The following is a 22,368-nucleotide window of genomic DNA, read 5'->3' on the forward strand; positions in this document are numbered from 1 at the left end:
TTTCAGAGTTAGGGGAACATAAATATTGAAATAATTATAAACAAGAACGGTATTATAGCTCCTTAAAGATAGAAATTATGTTTCTTATTTCTTACTGTATCTTCTAAAATACCTAGTCCTATAATCTTGACATAGTAAATTCCTAAAAAAAGGGGGGGGGAGGGGGGGGGAGTTGAAATATTTAGGTTTACATAAGGCATCATTCATACAAAGAAGAATCATGAGAAGTTGAGGAAATAGACTAGAAATTTTCTGAAACTATGTAAGTGACCTATACAAGTTACGGAGCTGGGTTGGCCTTGCTATGCTCTATTAAAATTAGCAAATTAAAATTTGCACATGTTTTGTTAAATTTATTCCTAACTATTTCATATTTTTATGCTATTGTAAATAATATTTAAAAATTATTTTTTATTTAAATTCAATTAGCCAAGGTATAGTACATCATTAGTTTTTGATATAATGTTCAATGACTTGTTAGTTGAATCTAACACCCAGTGCTCATGTCATGTGTCCTTTTTAACTAAATACAAAACTAAAAAAAAAAAAATTATTTTCCCACTGCCCATTGCTATTATATAAATATACAACTGATGCTGTACATTGACCTTGTATCCTGTGACCTTTCTCAATTCACTTATTCTGATGGCTTTTTTTTTTCATAGATTTCCTAGGATTTTCTATATATACAATCATGTCATCTTTAAATAAAGACAATTTTACTTCTTCCATTTAAACATGCATTTTAGTTTTTGTTTTTTCTTGTCTTATTGCACTGGCTAGGACCGCCAGCATAATGCTGAATAGGGAACATCCTTGCCTTTTCCTCATCATAGAAAGAAAGCATTTAGCTTTTCACCATTAAATATAAGTTAGCTACAGGTTTTTCATAAATACTTCTTATCAAGGGGCGTCTGGGTGGCACAGTTGCTTAAGTGCCTGCCTTTGGCTCAGGTCATGGTCTCAGGGTCCTGGGACTGAGCCCCTCATTGGGTTCCCTCCTCAGTGGGGAGCCTGCTTCTCCCTCTCCCCTCCCCCTGCTTCTGCTCTGTGTGTCTGCCTTTCTCTATCAAATAAATAAATACAATCTTTAAAAAAAATGCCTCTTTTCAAGTTGAGGAAGTTTCTTTCTATTTTTAATTTGCTGCAATGTTTATTATGAATGGGTATTAAATCTTTCCAAATGCTTTCTTTGCAATGATTGAGATGATCACATGGTTTTTCCTTTATGCTGTAAATTAAATGGGTTACATTATTTGATTTCAAATGTTACGTCAACCTTATATTCCTGGGATAAAATCCACTTGATGTATTATCCTTTTTATAGATTTTTGAATTTGACTTGTTAATACTTGTTAAGGATTTTTTTGTATCCATGTTCATGGAAAATGCTGAACTGTAATTTATTTCTACAATGCAGGTCTGCTGGTGAAAAAATATTCTCAGCTTTTGTTTTTCTGAAAATGTCTTTATTTTTAAAGAATTTTTTGCCAAATACATTATTCTACACTCACTTTTTTTCTTCTTTTGGCACTTTCAAAACAATCATTTCACTGAATTGTGGTATTTATTTCACATGAAAAATCAGCAGCCATTTTTATCATTTTCCCCTGTATGTGTCTTTTTTTCCTCTGGCAGTTTTAAAGATTTTGTCTTTCAATTTACAATAATTTGAGTATAATGTACTTTGTTGTGGTTTCCTGTTTATCCTGCTTGAGATTCATTGAGTTTCCTGGATTGGTGATCTTATGCTTTCAATCAAATTTGGGAATTTTTCCACCATTATATCTTCAAATACTGTTCTGCCCCATTCTTTCTCCTTTCTTTTGAGACTCCAATTGCTCATATGTGAAACTGTTTTTTTAGGGTTGCCATTCCTATATTAAGAATTCCTAATTATTGCCTCATTATGCTTATTTTCTCCCTTTAAATACCTGAATATATTTATGGTAACTGTTTTATAGTCCCTGTCTGCTAATTCCACCATCTGTCATTTTTGGGTTTATTTCTATTGACCACCTTTCCTGCTTCTTTGTATGTCTAGTAATTTTCTATTGAATGCTTGACATTTTAAATGCTATGTGTTGTTGAATGGATTTTGCAGTCTTCCTTCATTTCATGTTAAGTTTGTTTGGTTAAGAAGTTAATGTACTTTTGAATAAGATTGATCTTTTAAAGACATTTCCCCCCTAACATCCATCGCCTTAGTTTTTAAAGTCATTCTATACGAGAAAAACTTCTAAAATACTACTAAATAGCAAGCATCCTTGTTTTCTCAAGACTTATGTTTTAACTTAGTAAGGATGGGCATAGAGTAGCTTTTATTCTAGGGGTAGACTGGTTCTACCTCTAATGCACAGACTTTATAGAATATTTTCTGAATATCAGGAGTGTTTAAGGAAGGCTCCTAACCACCTGGGAGCTCTGGTAGTTGTTCAGCTCACAGATCCCTGGTAGTTGTAAGTTTCCCAGTGTTTGTGAGTCTTGTACAGTTTTATAATTCTTTACTATGGTAGGACTAATTGGGTACCACTTACTCCATAACAGTCAGAGGTGTAAATCCCAAGAGGGAGCTTTTGACCAACTCCCAGCTTTATACTGTTTCTCTTCTCTTTCTCCTATGACTCATTAGTTCTTCCTTCTTTTCTCCTACATTTTTCTCTAAAGAACATATCATTATTTAATGAAAGGACCCAAATGAGAAATCAATTCTTGCAAATCAACCCAAGTGCAAAACATTTTTTTGCACTACACGGTATTTTTTACCTCCTGGGATTAAAATAATAATTCAATCTAGTTTTAAGTTGCTTATTACTTGGTATATTCTTTGATTTCTCTATTTCTTTCTCTTTCTCCTGTCCCCATCTCTATCTGTCTCTCTCTCTCTATTTTGGTGGATCTGCTACTTACTTTTATTTTAGAAAGATTTAGAACAGGCTGACTGAGAAAGCTAAAACAATTCATCTCAAGAATATCTATCTGATTAAAAGCTGTCCCTGAGGGCACCTGGGTGGCTCAGTCGTTAAGCATCTGCCTTCGGCTCAGGTCATGATCCCAGGACACTGGGATCGAGCCCCACATCAGACTCCCTGTTCCATGGGAAGCCTGCTTCTCCCTCTCCCATTCCCCCTGCTTGTGTTCCCTATTTCGCTGTGTCTTTCTCTGTCAAGTAAATAAATAATAATAAAATCTTAAAAATAAATAAATAAATAAATAAAAGCTGTCCTTGAACAAGCATTCCGACCACACAAAACTAAATAATCCACAAAGTATTTATAAGGAAGGCAAGGAGACTAATAACTTACTTCTTCTACATTTTTGGTTTCTTACCTCATACCTGAGATCATATAGTTTATTGGTTCTCCTTGTGAGCTATTTTAGCTTCCTGTTAGTGAATGGGCTTAGTCTCTACATATTTTTACTCTAATTTAAGAGCCTTTATGTTGATGAAATCTGCTCCCAGAATATAATGTTCAACACTCTCTGTCTACAAAATATCTATTAATTCATGTTTATAAAGCATTAGTCACTAAAAAAATAAATTTGCCAACGTTTTATTGCCTTTTAAGGAAAAGAGAGATAAGGACAGGAGGAACAAAAATGAAACTGGTTTATAAAATGGGCTTTTAAGAAAGTATTTTTAAATTGTGCCGGGGGGAAAATAAATGATTAAACTAGATCTCAAGAGGTTATGGGTCTTATACTCTTACCTGTGCAGCTGGATGTATTCTCGGGGTCTGTTGAGCAGGTGAAGGAATCTGTCAACAATCTTGTTTTTTCCTACACCCTGTAATTACACAGCGAACATTAAGTAAAAAGAGACTTTTGTGGAAGTAAAATAAACCAGAATAATCTTTTGCCAAAACCTATTTTCTCAAAGTTTGTACTGTTTCAGCTCATTATTAATGAAAATATACACATATACATACATACACACATATATGTTTACGTATAGCAAACAAATATAGCTTCTCTGACATAAAGGTTTTTTAAAAAATTTACTTCTAAATACACTAGCTTCATTTACATCAAATACACTAAACATGCTCTTCTTATTTAAAAGGAACTTCATAATTATTTTTAGCCTTCTACAGCTAGTTTTTTCTGCTTCATAATTTTACACTGAAGTTTAGACATTACAACACAATATTAACCATTTCAGATTTGAAAAAGGGCATCAAAGGCAATAAAGTAAGTATAAAAACAATGATTTTTTCTTATCAGTTCTTTGGAAGTACAGTTTTCAGTTACAGGCAGATAAATATAATACTATACTTCTGTTTTAATAAAATGCTCATTCTTCTCTCCTTCTATCCTACTTTCCAATCCTTCAAAACCGTGGAAACCTAAATTATAACCAGGGTTTATTAATAAGTCTCAACTATATTTGCTCTTGCCAGCAATGTCCTCGTTTCCTTACCGCTTGTTGATGCTGAGAGTTGCTGTCCTTTTGTGGAAGACAGACTGTTAAAAATGGAAACCATTCCCATGCCAACTCCCCATTTTAAAGTTTTCACTTAGAGGTGGAATACTCTATTAATGGGATGTGAGTCTTTCAACAAGTGGGTTGTGTGAGAACAGAAGTGGTTAAAGAGCTAAATCCATATATCATATGTTCTAGCAATAAATAACTTATTAATTTCTTATACCCTGCCAGACTCTATAAAGTATACACATGTGTTATTTCATTTAATCCTAACAGTTCTACGAGGTAGGTAGTATGATTACTCCAACCTCACAGATCAAGATACCAAGACTCAGAAAAGCTAAGCAACATGTTCATGGTCACACAGCTAATCACAGGGGAATCAGGATTCAAATCCAGGTCTGTCTGATTCTGATGCTCATGCTTTTAGTTCCAACATTATAGATTATACTTCTTTCAGTCTGAAACTGAGTTAGGTAAACTGGGCCTTGAATTTTCTCTTTCCTCACTTCTAGGAATCCATTCTAAAGAAATTAATTAGGCAGATCAGGGAAATGCATGGCACTGAGCAGTAAGAGCAGAAGAAGCCCAATAGAAGGAAGCAGGCATTATTACTGATTTTTCTGCTACATCCTCAAATATCTTGTAAAGAAATCATTCTACAAGCACGAAGGATAGAAATTCAAATCAATCCAATGAGTATTTATTGAGCATCATCATAGTCCTAGAACTGTGACAGTTCCTCTAAGATAAACAAATTCTCAAAGAAATTATGAGAATTTGTCCTTCACAATTCTCAAAAGAAGGCAAGACACATACATACATGTGGAGCACAGAAGACAAGCCACCAGTGTAGATAAATAGTTGTTAATTTATATGATATAGGTTCTTTTTTTTTTTCAAGTAGGTTCCGTACCCAACTGAACTCACAACCTTGAGATCAAGAGTCACATGCTCTATCAACTGAGCCAGCTAGGAGTCCCCTATGATATAGGTTCTAATAGCCTTAGAATCTTTCTCTTCTCTTTGGTCCACTTAATATGTCATAAGATGATAATGCAAGACAGACTAAGGGAACTGGACTGATTACCAACTACTTAATGAATAAGACAGAGGTATGAAGCACACATAGACAGTAGCAAGCAATTAAGATCCATTGTACATCATCAACTCAGAGAGAAACACAATGAAATCAATGTTTAAAGAAGGTCAATATAACAATACTATGCAAAATATACTGACTGACAAAAGGAGAAACTGGTATCCAGGACATTTATTGTTTACTCATTCAACATAAAAACAAACATTTATTGAGTGCTGGCATGTGTCAGGAGAGATACCAGTGAACAAGACAGATAAGGTTTCTGGTCTTATGGAGCTTCCATTTCAGGAGTGTGGAGACAGATAGATTGGAACGTAGATTAGAAAAGTCGCTAGAAAGGCAGCAAGATACAATTAGACAACCAAATAAATAAAGAAGAAAGTTATTAAATAGTGATATTCTCTACACACAGTTAAGATAGGGTGAGGCAACACTAATGGGGTGGTTACTAATACTGATTCAGAAGTGAAGACTTCTCCTTAGGTAACTTTAAGCTCAGATCTAAATGACAAGGAGCCAAGCGTTATGACGATTATAAAAGGGGCATTCCAGGGGAAGAGCTGCTACAGCCGGTCCTTTAAAAGTGGAAATAAGCTCAGGATATTTGAGGAACAGCCAGTGTGTTCAAGTGTTGTGGGCCAGAAAAGAATATACAAGATAAAGAAATAAAAGTAAGTAGGGCTGTGGGGCGCCTGGGTGGCTCAGTCCTACTCTTGATTTCGGCTCAGGTCATGATCTCAGGGTGGTGAGATCGAGCCCTGGGTCAGGCTCTGTATTCAACAGGAAGTCTGTTGGAGAGTCTCTTTTCCTCTGCCCCTCCCCACTGCTCTGTTTTTCTCTCTCTAAAATAAATAAATAAATCTTAAAAAAAAAAAGAAAGAAAGTAGGTAGGGTCTAATCAACTAAGTTTTACAAGCCAAGTTGAAGAAGTGGGATTTTATTCTATGAGATGGGGAGCCCCTGGAAGATTTTTTTAGCAGAGAAGTGACATGAACTAATACAGATCATAAAAAAAAAATCACTTTGGTTAGGTATGGAGAGTGAATTATAAGGGAGGGAGTAAGGATGGAAACCGGGAAACCGGTTGGAATGCTACTGCAAGAGTCCAGGTGAGAGACATGATGGCTTAGATTAGGGGGTATAAATGGAGAAGAATGGATTCCAGCTGTTTTGCAAGTAAAGTTGACAAAACTGGCTGACGGATTGGATACGGGAGGATAAAGGAAAAGAAAGATCAAAGATTACTTCTAGATAGTTCTTTGAGCAAAAAGATGGGAAAGGCTAGGGGAGGAAGTCTTTTTTTCCCAGAGGAAAATCAAGAACTAATTCTTTCTCCAAAGCACTTATTATCATTTAACATTCTAACAATTTATTTATTTGTGTGTTATCCTTCTCCCAGACTGGAAATGTCAGCTCACTGGGAAGGTGGTTTCGTTCACTACTGTATTGCTAGTGTCTAGAACAGTGCTGGCACAAAGTAGGCACTCAAGTATTGGTCAAATGAATTAATGATGTCTCCATCTCTGGCAGAAACCCCAGTCATCCTCACTCCACCTCCCAATTCATTACTAATTCCTCTCATTTCTACTTCCAAAATATATCTTAAGTTTGCCAAATTTCTCTGGAATCATTTAAAACCAAAGCAATGTCATATCTTGTCTAGAACAGTGCTTCTCGTGCTCTGATTAGCAAATGAATCAGCTTTGAGATCTTGTTAAAATGCAGACTGATTCAGTAGGTCTGGGGTGGGGTCTGAGACTATGTATTTCTAAGACATTTCCAGGTTGGGACCAATGCTGCTGGTCTGCAGACTGTACTTTGTACAGCAAGAATACATATCTGCAGTAGTCTCACAACAGTTCCCTATATCCATTCATGCTATTTTGAACGTATTTTCCACACTGTAGCCAGAGTAATCTTCTTAACAGATAAATTAGATCATGTCATTCTCCTGCTCAACCCTATCTGATAGCTTCTCACTGCATTTAGAATAAATTTGAAAATCCGTCCTGTGGCCTGCAAGGTCCTACCCATCCCTCCAGCCCTCCTGTGTGTCACTCGTTTCCTCCCAAACACCATTCTGGTCGCACTCAACTTCCTTCAGTTCTCAAAGATCCCAAGCTCTTCCTACCTCAGGGCTTTGCACAAGCATATCCTTCTCCTCCAGGACAGCTTTCTCTCACTCGCTATCCTAGCCATTCTCATTCGTTATCTTAATTCCCTCCTCAAAAAGGCCTTTACTACCTCCCGATATAAGTCAGGTCCTTCCTCATCTCCCACACGTACCTGTATTTTTTCCTTCTTAAGCATAAATAGATTTATATGAGAGACAACTTGTTTAAAGTCTCTCTTATTCACTGTTCTATGAACTTAAAGTGCCATGCGGGCAGGTCCAGGCCTACTTACTGCTATATCCCCAGAGCCCTGCAGAGTGTCTGACAGAAAAAGGTACTCAATAAATATGTGTCCAATGAATGAATGAATGCAGAGAATTTGCAAAGTACCGGAAAAGGGTATAAATCCCAGTAAGATATATACTGTGACCATGTTAAAAAAGATCATGAATACTTGAAACCATGATGAGTTACAGACTTGTAAAAACCGGACAAGATTTGCAAATGATCCAATTTACACATTTCTCCTGTGAAAGATTCAGTTATCAGAGCTGTCAAACTGACAAACACATGAAAGTAAGAACAATGGATCATTTCATCCTCTAGCAATCTGATAACTGGATTTCTCCCAAAATATTATAAGCCTAACATGGAAACAAAGAGAAGGAAAATATTTTCACATTTGTATGTATACTACAAAGCTCCATAAGCTTTAAATGGCATGCTACAACACACATAAAATTTAAAATAGATACATTCAGATGAGTAAAATGTATTTGTTAATATATCACATCTGTTAACTTCAATGAATCTAGAGAAAAGCAAGTATCATAAATGCATTGTAATGTCAGAAATATAGAGGATTTCCTGAAAGAAACAAATCACGAAAAGCTACTATTGGCAGTTCCTGCTCCCTCCCCACTTCCCAAGTTACTGAATCAGCCATGGTTTCTCAGACTGCTCCTGAGCAACACACTGTTTTAGGGGCTTACAAGTCCCATAAATGTAGGATGGGACGTGACTTCCCCAGCTGCCACCAGGGAGTTCTTTTGCTGTTTTCTTTATATTAGGGTCTTCAGAACGTCAACCTCAGCTGTCTTCTTGCTCCATATACTCTCTCTGGGCAATCTCACTCACTCGCATAACTGGAGTCATCACACACGGCTCACACTTCTTTCCTAAGCTCCAGCTGAGATCCCCTATCCCTGTCGATTGAACTTCTGCACCAGATGCTCATACTGGACTCATTATGCTGCCACCGAAACCTACTCCTTTTTCTTTTTAATCCCAGTATATAAGAGTATTGCCATGTACCCAGCTGCTCCATGAATGAATCTTGGAATGTTTCTGACTACTCTGTTTTATCCCCATGACCTCCTTCAAAATGTTACTAGAACCTGTGTGATCTCTACCTGCAAAATGTTTTTATTCTTTCTTCTCACTCCTTTCTCTCCTTTCTTTCCTTCCTATCTTCCCTCCCTCCCTTTTCTAATTCATCAACTATTTTAACACATAATGTTATAGGTACTGTACTAGCTGAGCAAGATATGAAGGTAAATAGAACAGCCACAACCCATGGCCGCAATCACAGCTTACAATCTAGTGGGAAACACACACAAGTGAGCAAATATAATAGATACACCCGTAATAAGTGTTATGATATGGGACATCCAAGACGCCTGAAGATTTCAGCAAAGGGCTCAGGAAGGCCCACCACACACTGTGATGTTTACTGGGGGGTATCAAAGACTTAAGGAGGTAAAGGGGAAGAGGAGGAGGGGGAGGAGTGTTCCAGGTAAACAGAACAGTATGTGCAAAGACTTGAGGGTAATCGTGAGCTGGAGCGCTGGACAGGTCTGACAGAAGTCAAAGGCTAGAGCAGGAACGAGGGAAGGGAGTGGTAAGAAACAAAACAAAAATGGCACACAGGGTCTAGCCCTGGCAAAGCCTTGGAAGCCACTTAGAAGAGTCTGGACTGTTTCCTAAAAGCACCGAGAAGCCACTGCAGTAGGGGAGTCATAGGATCAGATGTTGATTTTTGGAAAATCACTCTGCTATTATAATGATCTGGCAGAGAGAAAGAATGAAAGCACAGGAAAGCAGTTTGGAAACTCCTTCAACCAACAGGAGATGATGGTGGCTTCAACTAAGGAGCAGAAGAAATGGAGGGATTAAAGAGATATCTAGGGAAAAGAACTAACAGGATTTGGTGATGGACTGGATGTGGGGATGAAGAGAAGTCAAAGTTTCTATCTTGGGCAACAGGGGGGAAGGTGGTGCCATTTACTGACAAATGAAACAGGGGAGAAGTGCATTTGCTGGGTGGGGGAGGGAAATCTAGTTTTAAAAACAGGCAGTTTAATTTTGGATTGTTTACTGTGAAGTGCCTGCTTCCCATATCTGCTCCTTCCTCTCCAATGCACTGTCACTACTCAAGGGAGGCCCATCGTCTTGCTCCAAATCTTAGAAAAGATCCTACTTGGTGTCCTTCCTCCGGACTCACAACAGGCCAGCCCACAAGTCGTTTAGTTATTTTTCTAGAACAGAGATCTCATCAGGTCATTTCTGACTTCATTTTAAAAGCTCTGACAGTTCCTTCGAGGAAATGCTAAAAGCATAACCTCAGAAGGAATTTCTGTAAATATCCTGAGCAAAAAGGAACAATTACAATGATTTGCTCTTTTCAATCGTAGTTTTCGCCTAGAACAGAAAATCCTGAGGATTACTTTAACTGAATAAATACATAAATAGTATCTTATTTTTCCACCATAAAAGCTACACATACTCGTTTTCCTTACTGGGAAATATAAAAAACATTACCCAATGTGCAACTGCTAAAACAAATCTGCTACCATTTTCATTTTGTTCCTGTGAATATTTATCTTTACTTGTCATTATTCTGTATGTAAAATGTGTATTCTTTAATAGAAATTAGGATGAAATAAATAGCTTTTACATCATTATTAACTCTTAGTGAGGATAATATTTAGTGAGTGAAAATTTAAAAAGGGAAAGGGAAGCTGTGGAATGAGAGATCTGAAAAAATACAAACTGCCTTGGGACGCCTGGGAGGCTCAGTTGGTTAAGCGTCTGCCTTCAATTCAGGTCATGATCCCAGGGTCCTAGGATCGAGTCCCGCATCGGGCTTGTAGCTCTGCGGGAAGCCTGCTTCTCCCTCTGCCTGCAGCTCCCCCTGCTTGTGCGCTCTCTCTCTCTCTGTCAAATAAATAAATAAAATCTTTAAAAAAAATACAAATTGTCTCATGAGAATGGTGCCTTCTTTTACATTACTATTCTGTCTCATTGTGTTCTTTCTGACAATCTACTGGAGAGAAGAACCTTTGAAGAGGTAGGAGTCAGATGGCCCTTTAACTACAGGATTAAGAGAAGTAGGGAATATATTATGTCCCACAGACAGGAATCAAACAGAGGATAGGAAATAAACATGCTTTCAGTTTCTATGAGAGAAAAGATCAGGGACCATGACTTTAAGGACTTTGAAAGATTCTGAGATTCTTTCAAATTCCTCAGGTTTATTATTTTAGTTATCCTGTTTCTTCAGAGAGATTAGCAGTAAAATCCTTTAAAGAAAAAAGGCTGTAGACTTGTCTTCCTGGACAAGAAGAACATCCATAACTTGGGAAATGCCATCTGTATCTCATCAAGGGGAAGGAGGAAAAGGGAGTAGAGCAGGAGAGAAGACCTAAAGAGGAATGGAGAGCATGCAAGAAAAGATGAGTCTAGGGATGGGGTTTGGGCTAAGAGTAAATGTCCTGGGACTTAAATGAAGGATCCCTACTGTAGCAGGTAAACTTGCAAACTGCTATGTCAGCCCTCTGTAAGTCTCACTTAAACATGTGCTTTTTTTTTTTATTTTTAAAGATTTATTTATTTGAGAGAGAGAGAGCATGAGCAGGGGGAAGGGCAGAGGGAGAAGGAGAAGCAGACTCCCTGCTGAGCAGGGAGTCCAATTTGGGGCTCAATTCCAGGAACCTCAGCTGAAGGCAGACTCAACAGACTGAGCCACCCAGGCACCCCCTCACTCAAACACGTTCTTCATCAACCAACAACCTCCAGAAACTTTGTGCTTCCACATCTTTGCTTATGTTTTTTGTTCTGACTAGAACAGCCCATCCTTCCCCCATCCAGCCATCTTCTTCTACTCACTCCTTAGTGTTCTGATGAAACGTCTTACTTCCCAGAAGCTTTGCCTGACTTTCCCATTCTTTTCTCTCCTTCTGCTCTGAGCACCAGAATGGTTTCCCCCTTTGGGTTCCTAAACCACTATCTGACAGCACTCACCACACTGTATTCTATTAACGTGTCAGGTGCATCGGCAAGAGGACTGGCTTGGTGGGGCCAGGATCAGCCCCCAGTTCATGTGCCTCTCACCAGCGCCTCACATATAACCTGCAGGGAATAACTACTAAAATTTGAGAAAAGAAAGTAAGAAAGGAAAGGGAAGTCATGCGACGTGCTCCTGCTAAAGGAGGGAGAAAGCTGTTCCAGGAAGCTTCTGCTCCCTTTGTGCAAACAAAGAGGAGGAAGCTAACATTTATGGAGCCCTCTGTTGTATGCATACACACCCCTTCAGTGCTTAATCACTTGAATCCTCACGCCAGCCCATGTGAGTTGGAGGTAATGTACCTGTTTTGGAGAGAAGCAAAGTTAAATTCTAAGTAGTTAAGAACCTTGCACACAGTGGGATTTGAAGGCACATCCATTCTGATTGAACAGATTGGGCTGTTTTCTGTCTCGCCATACTGCAAAGAAAATGTCAAGAGGTTGCCTCCCTGAACTGATGAACATGGGAGTTTAGATCCTGATGTCACAGAGTCAAGATCAGTGACTCCAAGGTTATAACAGCCTAAAACATATGTCCAGGAACTCCCTGTATAGAATCCAAGGTTCAAGAGGGAGAACACTGAGAAAGTCAAATGGGATCTTTCCTTCTGCAGTAATTTTTAAAACGGACTCCAAGGAGTGTTTACCACTGCTAGTATTCACTTTCCCTCACGTGTTTCTCTGAACTTAGGGCATTCCTTCCAGTTCCCCCTAATTCTTTAATAACATTCGTGGAGTTAGATCAGTCTGTTTAATATTTATAGATGATTTCTGCCTAGTGTCCTCATTTCCTTTTTTAAAAAGCTACTATATGATGGTCATTAACCACTACCAACGGCAGTAAAAAATAACAAACTAAAGAGACTAATATTACAGTAAAATCAGGAGAAATAAATGACAGCTGCTTTTTTAAACCTTATAATGTTCATCAAATGTTGAACTTTCTAATTCTTTGCTTCCACTTGAAAACCTTAATATACTAGCAGTTAAGAGACCTGGATTATGCTCTCTGCTTCATCTGTCCCCAGACGGAGGTCTCTACCACCATCTGAGCCTAGATCTGCTCATTTGAATATAGAGGGCCTAGACAAGCTGGTCTCTAAACACTATTTTTATTCTAATATTCTGTAATCCCATAATAAAATGTGAAATTACTGCTCTATGAATCTTTGGAAATTTCTTATTTTCTGAATTCTCTCAGCAAACATACATTACTTAGGTAATCAAAAAAATTTTATTAAAACTGAATGGTAAACAATCCTAAACATTCGCACAAATGTCTTCCCTGTCACAGAGCCAAGGAACAGTACCCAAATGTCAGATGAGAAGACATACATTTCAACTGCACTACAAGTTTGCATGGCTCGCAAATATGCTGACTTATAAAGCTTTCTGTCAAAGTCATAACCTCTTTTTCAAACAGGAATCATAAAAGCCACATCCCTGTAATTTCTCTTTGAAATACTGTGTTGCTATAAACGGCAAAGGTACACTCTTAGTTTGGTCATTAGGTATGACCAAAGGAGCTATGACAAATACTGTGGGTGGGGGGGAGAATCAATGTATATGCAAGAACAAAATACAGATTTAGAATAAGTGCCGGAAAAAAATTCACTAAGGAACACTGGACCAACAGACTAAATATGAGAGAGAAGGTGGTAGAATGGTAAAGAATTTCCCGATTGCAATTCAAGCAACTTCACTAAGCAAGGGGTTGGAGAAGGGACACACCACAATGTAACATAACATAAAGATGAATGTCACTGTATTTGATAAACCCAAGTATTTCATAGGCTTGGGACTCCCAGGCTGTTGGGGCTACTGGAAGCACAGCATACTTAGTCATCAAATTCCCTGCTGCCACTACCAGCTGGGTACTACAGGCAAGAAGATTTCGGGACAAAGTATTCAGTCCCTTCACAGGTCCTACACAATTACGCTGGCATGGCAACATGGTATTTTTCTGATGTTGCGTGGTAGTAACCTGCCAGGGCTCAGTTCAAATGATTAATTAGCAAAATTCTCACATTCTTTAATTTTGGCAATAAAATACTCACAGTCTCTCGATACTAAATAATTCAACAAACATGACTTTACCAGGAGAAAAACTAAGTCCATGATCACAGTAAGCCTATGATTAATAGGTGGAATGAGATACAAAGAATTATATAGAATTATATAGTAACAATGTGCATAGAGTTCTGCTTAGTTGGCACTAAATATATGTTTACTGATTTCATCGTGTGTAAATATCTCAAAGTCAAAGGCTATGAAGATCAGAAAAGAAAGCAGTTATTTCTAGCCTGGAAAAAAAAATGGGTATGGTTTGATGTCACTGTACAAATTAATCAGGGACTTAAACTGGCTTAACAAAAATACTCTATACAATATTTCCTCAGAAGTTTATCAATATTGGTATAATTCTGAATAAAATGTTTATATTCATGAACATTTGTTAGCACCTCTCAGGATAAAGAGAACAGGAAGGTATATCTTTCCTTTTTCAAAGAGACTATATATCTCCTTTTTCAGCTAAATACAATTACCAACCTTGTTTAAATGCTGACTGAAATAAACTGTAAAATGACACCTTTGGAAATAACTGAGGAAAACTGAAAATAGGGTATCAGAGTATATTCAGGGATTATTATCAATTTGCTAGGTGTAATAATGAATTGTGGGTATATTAGAAATAAATACTGAGATAGCTATGAGAAAAATGCATTATGTAAAAGAATAATGTATGAAAAGACAACATCAAAAAGTGTAGGGGAAATAGATAAAACAAGTTGGATAAAATGTTGTTAATTTTTGAGGCTAAGTAACTAGCACAAAGGGGTTCATTATATACTCTAGTTTTTGTAGAAAGTTAGAAAATGCCCTGTATTCTGTATGTGAAGCACTGTCCTGGCCTACTATAGGCACTCAACCAAAGTTAGCAATTACATAGTATTACTGTTGTTGCTGTTGTTATTATTGTTACTAGTGTAAGCATTAGTGTGCTATGGCGGAAAAATAAGTTTGAGCTTGGGAGGTCTGAGCCTTAACTCTGCCATTAACTAACTAATATGATCTTGAGCAAATATTTTAACCTTTTTGAGTTTTAAAAGGCTGATTTGTAAAATGTGGAACATAAAAATATTTACCTCAAAAGGCTGTTGTAGAACTAAATGACATGATTTAAAAAAAAGGAAACTGGAAATTAGAAAATGTACAAATATTACCATTTTTAACCCTTACTCATAAGAAACTTATAATTCAATTGTAGATGAAATCAAATACATATCACAACAACTTAAGAGTGAAAAAATACTATAAAATTTCAGGAAAAACCAAGATTATTTCAATTTGGGAAAGACTAAGAATGGCTTCATTGAAGAAGGAACATCAAACATGCTTTTGAAAACTGGCAGGACTTTCCTTGGCAAAGACAAGGGGAAGTACCGTATGAAGCAAACAGTATGAAAAAAGGCGGGGGAGGGCGCAAAAGGGCCTGGTTTACTCTGGGAGGGTAAGAAACTCGAATTTGGAAGAATTAAAATTATAAAAGGAGCCAGGTCACAATTTGTTTTGAGTGTGCCTATGAAAGAGATTTTATCTGATAGGCAAACAGGAGCCACTCATAACTTTTAGCAGGAAAATAAAATTAAGAGTTATTTTCTAATGATGGAACTGAAAAGAATACCTAAAGAATCAGTACTGTAAAAACATGAAGCACATGAAAGTCAGGGATAAAGGAGACATCCTATATGAAAATCAGCCAGAGCTGACTTTTTATTTGGTAAAGACATAACACAACAGAATTTTGATAAGGGCAAACAATATGAACTGTGGAATCCAAGGAGAGCTTAAGTATGAAAATTTCACCACACCACTATTATTGGTAAAATGATACAAAGGGCTGGCTCAAAAACGAAGAAAGAAAGAAACCAAAAAAAAAAAAAAAAGGAAGGAAGGAAGGATGGGAGGAAGCAAGGAGACAAATCTGGCAAATTACTAGATTATATTCATTTAGAAGTCATTGCAAATCATTAACTATGTCTCATTAATATAAATTAAAATTTGGTGATTTGCTTTGCAATTTTATCTAAATTTTTATCCCCTAAAATAAAATACTACATATCAGAAAAATAACTCTTATGTAAGGGGATACATGAGCATTTTAAAACACTGTATGGCTGGAATAGTTCTTCCTTCAAATATGTGATAAAATGCAACTGTCTCTCAAAATTCAAGCGTTCTTACATAAAATCCTAAGTTTATTCTTAGGGAGTTTTTAAACAACAAAAATTATGCACTTATAGGTTGATTCTATAACCCCATTCACAATCAATTATTTTGTGTATCAAACAGAATACAGCTCTATAAATCAAAGGAAAAGAAAATATGCGAAGAAAAGAGGCTTATTCTCCAATAGAGTTGGGACAGAAGAAGCTTCACTGACTCAAAAATAAATAGGCATTTCTTTTTTTTCCCTTTCAGGAAAGCTAAAATAAATAGAAACTCATGCTATGATTTAAAAAAAAAAAAAAAAAGCCAGCATGAGGACTCCTAACTGCATCAAAGGCACATGTGATGTTATAATTAAAGTAGTGGAAAATAATGCATGTAGCAGCATACAAAAGTCATTCTACAATATGCAGCATTATGTACAAGGGACCATCAGACGTGTGTAATTTCAGGCACCTATCCCTTTTGGCTGAAAGGCAGCAATTCTGCTTCTCTTACTGGAAAGCTGCCACACTGTGCCATAAAATCCGACACAGAAAATTGAAAGGATAAAAAAAAAAAATCAATTTTACTTCACCAAAATAAGATGTGGGCTACTTAATTTTGCTACAGTAAGTGATTTTTACGGAACTCTTCTCAGCTTCCCAACAGTTATAAAATCTTGTCTAATATCAGGTTTCTTCAAAAAGAGAGTATTATATGGAAAGAAAAGGTGGGACTGGGCTTATAAAGATGATAAACCTTGAGATACCTCAAGATTACCACTTACTCTTGAATTTGCTCATTGTAAAAGCTGCTCCTGATAACAGAGCAATCTTTTGAGACATCTCCAAATGTGTAACTTCAACTATGAGAAAGTTTCTTTCATGGACTTCGGCCAGTTTCTAGTTTGCAAACAGAAGGCCAGGTAGACTGTATGTGTCTATAGACAGTTTGTATTAAGAGCGTTCATCCCACTTTATTGTGTAATTACACCAACCCACTGCTGGCTTCTCTGCCAATGCTGAATCCCCAAAGCCATACTTCTGATTTCTTTCTTTTCTTTTTTGAGTAGTCATCATGTAACGTTTTAGAAAGAGAAAGAAAGGAGCCTGATCAACTGCTAAAAATAGTTTACTTAGGTTCAAAATAAATCACGTGGGGGCACCTGGATGGCTCCGTTGGTTAAGCGGCTGCTCAGGTCATATCCCACGGTCCTGGGATGGAGCCCCGCGTGAGCTCCCTGCTCAGTGCAGAGTCGGCTTCTCCCTCACCTTCTGCCCCTCCCCCTGCTTGTGCTCTCTCTCTCTCTCTCTCTCTCTCTCTTGCTCACTCTCACTCTCAAATAAACAAATAAAATCTTTAAGAAAATTTTAAAAAATTAATCATGTGACTAAAATAGACATTTTCTCACTTGTCACTTTGCATTTGAGTGAAAACACCAGTGACATCGCCTCATGAGAGTCAGCAGTCCCCAACCTACCAGCTCTACCTCTACTTGACTGTCTTTTTTTCCTTTATTTGTTATTCTGTTTCACGAGACAGAAATAAGGGCGCAGGTGAGAAGGTGCATAGAATATTGAGAGGTGCCGAAATGCCACTGATCAATGAAGCAAGACATTTTCAAAGCTACTGATGAGTTACTATGGGCTGAGTTACTATGGCTGTAAAAGCACACATTCCTGAATAAGAAATCTAGATGATCAGAACTCTGAGGCAAGCGCAGGGAAGGAGAACATGAAACTCCATTCCATCCTCAGCAAAACACACCTCTGTGGGGTTCTTGCTCTGCCTTTGCCAACAAATACTGCAGGTGGCTTCACACTGCCTTGTATGTACCAAATGGAAGTAGTCAAGAGTCTAACTCTAATGAACCTGGAGGGCACTGTGAGAAGTGAACTAAGCCAGAGAGGGAAAGACAAATACTGTGTGGTATCACTTATATGTGGAATTAAAAAAAAAAAAAAAAAGTTGAACCCAGTAACAGAGTAGAGAAGGGGCTGGGGGTTGGGGGTGGGGTAACAGGGAGAGGTGGGTAAAAGGGTACCAAATTTCACCTATAAGATGAACAGGCTCTGATTGATTCAGCAAACATTTGTTGAATGTCTACTGCATGCTAGTCAAAAATAACTAAAGCTTTTCTCAGGGGGTTCTCTCTCTGTTTAGTAGAGAGATGGCAGGTAGATACATAAGTCTAAGGCAAGCCAAAAGAAATCGATAACTGAGCTGCTATAACAGCTCAGGGAATGGGGCCAAAGCTTCAGGCCTTTGTTCAGGAAAACTTTATTAAAGAAGCATATTATAGAATATTAGAGCCAGAGGGACCTTACAAAATACCAATTCCAATCCCATCATTTTACAGATAAGGGAAAAAAGAGAGAGAGAGAAGAATAAAGAAAAAGCCCATTAAAGAGTAATAGCAATCTATCCAGTATCACCTAGAGAACTGAAAAGTTTGGATTAGAAGGTAGGTCTCTGGATTCCCAGCTTTCTGCTTTTCTGATCCTGTCAGTACATAAACCTATCCAGTTGAATGGACCACTTAACTACTTACTCTCTTAAGTAGGCACTCCCTGGATTCTATCTAATTTATTTGTTTCCTTCACTGACAGTTGCAAATTTACAAAATAAGGAATTCAGTCAGTGAGAGCATGTTGCCACTCTGGGGTTGGAAGAATTTCAAAAGGCAAAGATGAGGGAAAGAAGAGAGCTTGCTGGTAAGGTCAAAGACTGGGATATGACACTTACGATAAGACAGGTTTGGAGAATAGTGTTAAATGTATCTGACGACAAGAGTTTGAGGGAAGGAATGAGACAGGCTGTATGCAGAGTGGCATTAGACAATGGAGGACATCAAATGTCAGGAGGACATCAAACAGCCTAAAAGAGTTAGTCTTGTTCACGAGATAATTCAATGGACACAGGGTGTAAGAATTTACTTAGCAAATCTGTAAGTTCCTCCAACATTGGTACTATTATATGACACTGACGGTCTTAGAGGTTTCTAATGAATGAACAAAAGACCCTTCTGATATGAAAAAGGCCAGTTAAACATAGCAAATTTACACTGAATACAATCTCCCTCTGTCAATTATTCTTTCTCCAAAGCGGAGGGTGACAGAACAAGGACAAAAGAAGGCAAGACACTGTGATCTGCTGAAGAAAGGTGCAGTTTGTGACCCGGTGATTGAGAGGCGCATGTGATAACCATGCCCCCAGCCTTGCTCCTTCTGACAACACTCAACTTGCCAGCTCTCCCCAGTGGTTGCTGAGCCAACCTGAGGCAAGCCTGAAAATCAGTGGGATCTCCTATCGCACCAGGTGCTGGGGTCCAGGCATGGACCCACAGAGCCGTAGCGGCTTTTCGCTCTGCCCCACTGCCCAGCCCTTCGTCCTACTGTCTTGTTCTCTTCTTTGGGACTGCAAATAGACTAGACGTAGCATACCAGATTTCCCATCAACATCTCTATAGTGCTCTAGAGTAATTTCAAAGCACACTGCCCCTTTTTCATTAATCATAAAGGAGAAGAAACCTCTGTTCTACCTCACCCTCATCCTGCATAGCTCTCCTCAGTCCCCAGAGTCACATGGCTCTTACCTGAGTGCATGCTATTTTTATGTCCAGGTTTGCTATCAGGGAACCGAGCCTTGTAAGATAAGCAATTTGCCCACAGTCACAGCCATCAGGGAAAGTGTTCCTACTACACCTCTAGGCCCGCTAACTTCCAAACCTGTGCACTCAATCAGTAAGCCATTCAATTTGCCCATTTTTATTAAAAAACAACAACAACACTTTAAATCATAAGTTTGAGGACTAAATATATAAAGAATATGTATTGTTTTTATAAGTTAAAAAAAGGAAAAATAAAGACCAAACTCCTTCTGAAAGTTTGTTAATTTAAGACCAATTTAAAAAACTAAAGTTGCTGTTCACTGTGAATCTGATAATTCAATTGGGGAACATTATCAGAACCTTCTAAGTAGAAAATGTCCATCCACTGCCTCCATAAACACATGCTGAATATCTACTATGTAGCAGACACCGTTCTAGGAACTGAGGACACAGAGATAAGCAAGAGAACTATGGTCCCTGCCCTTGAGGATCACATAAATAAGTTGGAAAGACAATCATTCTTTTTTTTTTTAAAGATTTATTTATTTATTTGAGAGAGAAAGTGAGAGAGAGAGAGAGCACATAAGAGGGGGGAGGGTCAGAGAGAGAAGCAGACTCCCTGCTGAGCAGGGAGCCCGATGCGGGACTCGATCCTGGGACTCCAGGATCATGACCCGAGCCGAAGGCAGTCGCTTAACCCACTGAGCCACCCAGGCGCCCGGAAAGACAAATATTCTGTATGTAAACAGAGTAACATGACCAGTGTGATGACAGGGAGATAGAAAGGTGTAAAAGTAGGGGAAACCTAACTCAGCTAGGGACAAGGGAAGACCCCTCAGGAGTTAGGGGTAAGGGGTAGAGAAGGGGACTGGGAGTGCTCCATGGAGAGAACAGCATGCACCGAGGACCAGGGCAGAGATGATAAAACTGAAGGAAGTTCAGAGTGGCTCAAGCTACTACCAAGTGAGACAAAGGAAGGAGACAAGGCTTAGGACTAGAAAGGCGGGCAGAGGCCAGACCCTGCAGGACACCATTAGCCATATTGAAGACTACACCTAAGAGCAACGGGAAGCCAATTTAAGCAAAAAAGAGAGACTTTGTAGTTCAACAAGTATCAATCTGGCTGCAGAGTGAAGAGTAGATCAGAGTGGGAGGAAGGCTGAGGTACAGCTATATGAGCAAAGGACTGCTGCAGTTCAGGTGATAGACGATGATGAGCTGGGCTAGGGTGACAGATGTGGGAAAGAAGAATCAATGTTTATGAGGTAGAACGGACAGAACTTGATGGGAGATTGAATGGTGATTTCAGCTCTGAGGTAATTCTAAATTTTAGAAGGTGGAAGAACTTTTGTGCTTAATTAAAGTTGGAAAAAAGAATCTCACAAAAAAAAAATGTGCTCATTTAGTTGGAAAAAAAGAATCACCTCTAAAAACATATTCCAACAAGGAGAAAAAACTTACCACTTTTAAGCTGTTATTACCATGCACTCATTAGTAATTGAGTTCCAGCCATACATAACTCACCTGGTTACCAACCAATAATAGGTGTTCTCCGAGAAGAAAGTCCTTCAGCATGTCTTCCATCACTATCATGTGCTAGAGAAAAAAGAACTAGAAGTTAATTGTGTTCTGTATAATCAAGATGAAATAATAAAGTTAACAATAAAGATATCGTCATGCTAAGGAAAGCATCTAGAGTTCCAGTTCAAGATGGCAGTGTAGGAAGACCCTGAAGTCACCTCCATCCATGGACATGCAGATTGTATAGCAACATATGAAATAATTTCCTCTTAGAAAAATCTAAAAGCTAGCTGAATGATAACTATGCAAATGAGAAGAAAACCATCAGAGCAAGTAGGAGAGGCTGGGATACAGTCTCCCCATAAACCTCACCCCTAGCGCAGCATCCTATAACTGGGAACTCAAAACCTGGAGCTTCCCCCTGAGGAATGAAGGGTTCGAACCCCATATTGAGCATCCCAACTTCTAAGACATACACTTGAGATATGAGCCCTTAAAACATCTCATTTTTTTTTTTTAAAGATTTTATTTATTTATTTGACAGAGACACAGCGAGAGAGGGAACACAAGCAGGGGGAGTGGGAGAGGGAGAAGCAGACTTCCCCCGGAGCAGGGAGCCCAATGCAGGGCTCGATCCCAGGACCCTGGGATCATGACCTGAGCTGAAGGCAGACGCTTACCAACTGAGCCACCCAGGCACCCCCAAAACATCTAATCTTGAAAACCAACAGGGCTTGCATCCTGAGACCCACAAGACTCTGGTGATCTGAGAAACTGACCTGCCCCAGGGCCCAGTTCAGAGGCAGCTGACTGTGCCCAGACTTAAAGTGAAGGAGGCTCACCTGCTTCCGTTAAAGCACTGGCGTGTGGGACAGGCATCTAATTTAACACACACATGTAGAAGCCTGCTGGAACACTCTCTGGGGATAGAGACTGGCAGGTGCTATCTTTGTGCTCTCCCTTTGCTGCGATTCAGAGCACCAGAATCTCCAGGAAAAGATCCTTTTATGTGTGTCTGGTGCCTCAATTTCTCCGGCTG

At 38.5% G+C, this 22,368-nt stretch overlaps 1 protein-coding gene across 6 annotated transcripts in view; it reads right to left on the bottom strand.

The window, feature by feature from the left end:
* Nucleotides 1–22,368, bottom strand: part of VWA8 (von Willebrand factor A domain containing 8) — a 342,103-nt gene that overhangs the window by 167,907 nt on the left and 151,828 nt on the right. For all 6 annotated transcript variants that reach the window (XR_003519024.2, XR_003519025.2, XM_027588721.2 and 3 more), the window contains 2 exons: nucleotides 21,333–21,404; nucleotides 3,711–3,787 (listed from right to left, as the gene is read on the bottom strand). Coding sequence is in view for 4 of the 6 variants with exons in the window: in XM_027588721.2 (XP_027444522.1) it covers nucleotides 3,711–3,787; nucleotides 21,333–21,404 (149 nt within the window). In the remaining 2 variants the exon portion in view is untranslated. The remainder of the gene's footprint in view (nucleotides 1–3,710; nucleotides 3,788–21,332; nucleotides 21,405–22,368) is intronic.

This window comes from Zalophus californianus, chromosome 3, assembly GCF_009762305.2.
Source record: "Zalophus californianus isolate mZalCal1 chromosome 3, mZalCal1.pri.v2, whole genome shotgun sequence".
NCBI lineage: Eukaryota > Metazoa > Chordata > Mammalia > Carnivora > Otariidae > Zalophus > Zalophus californianus.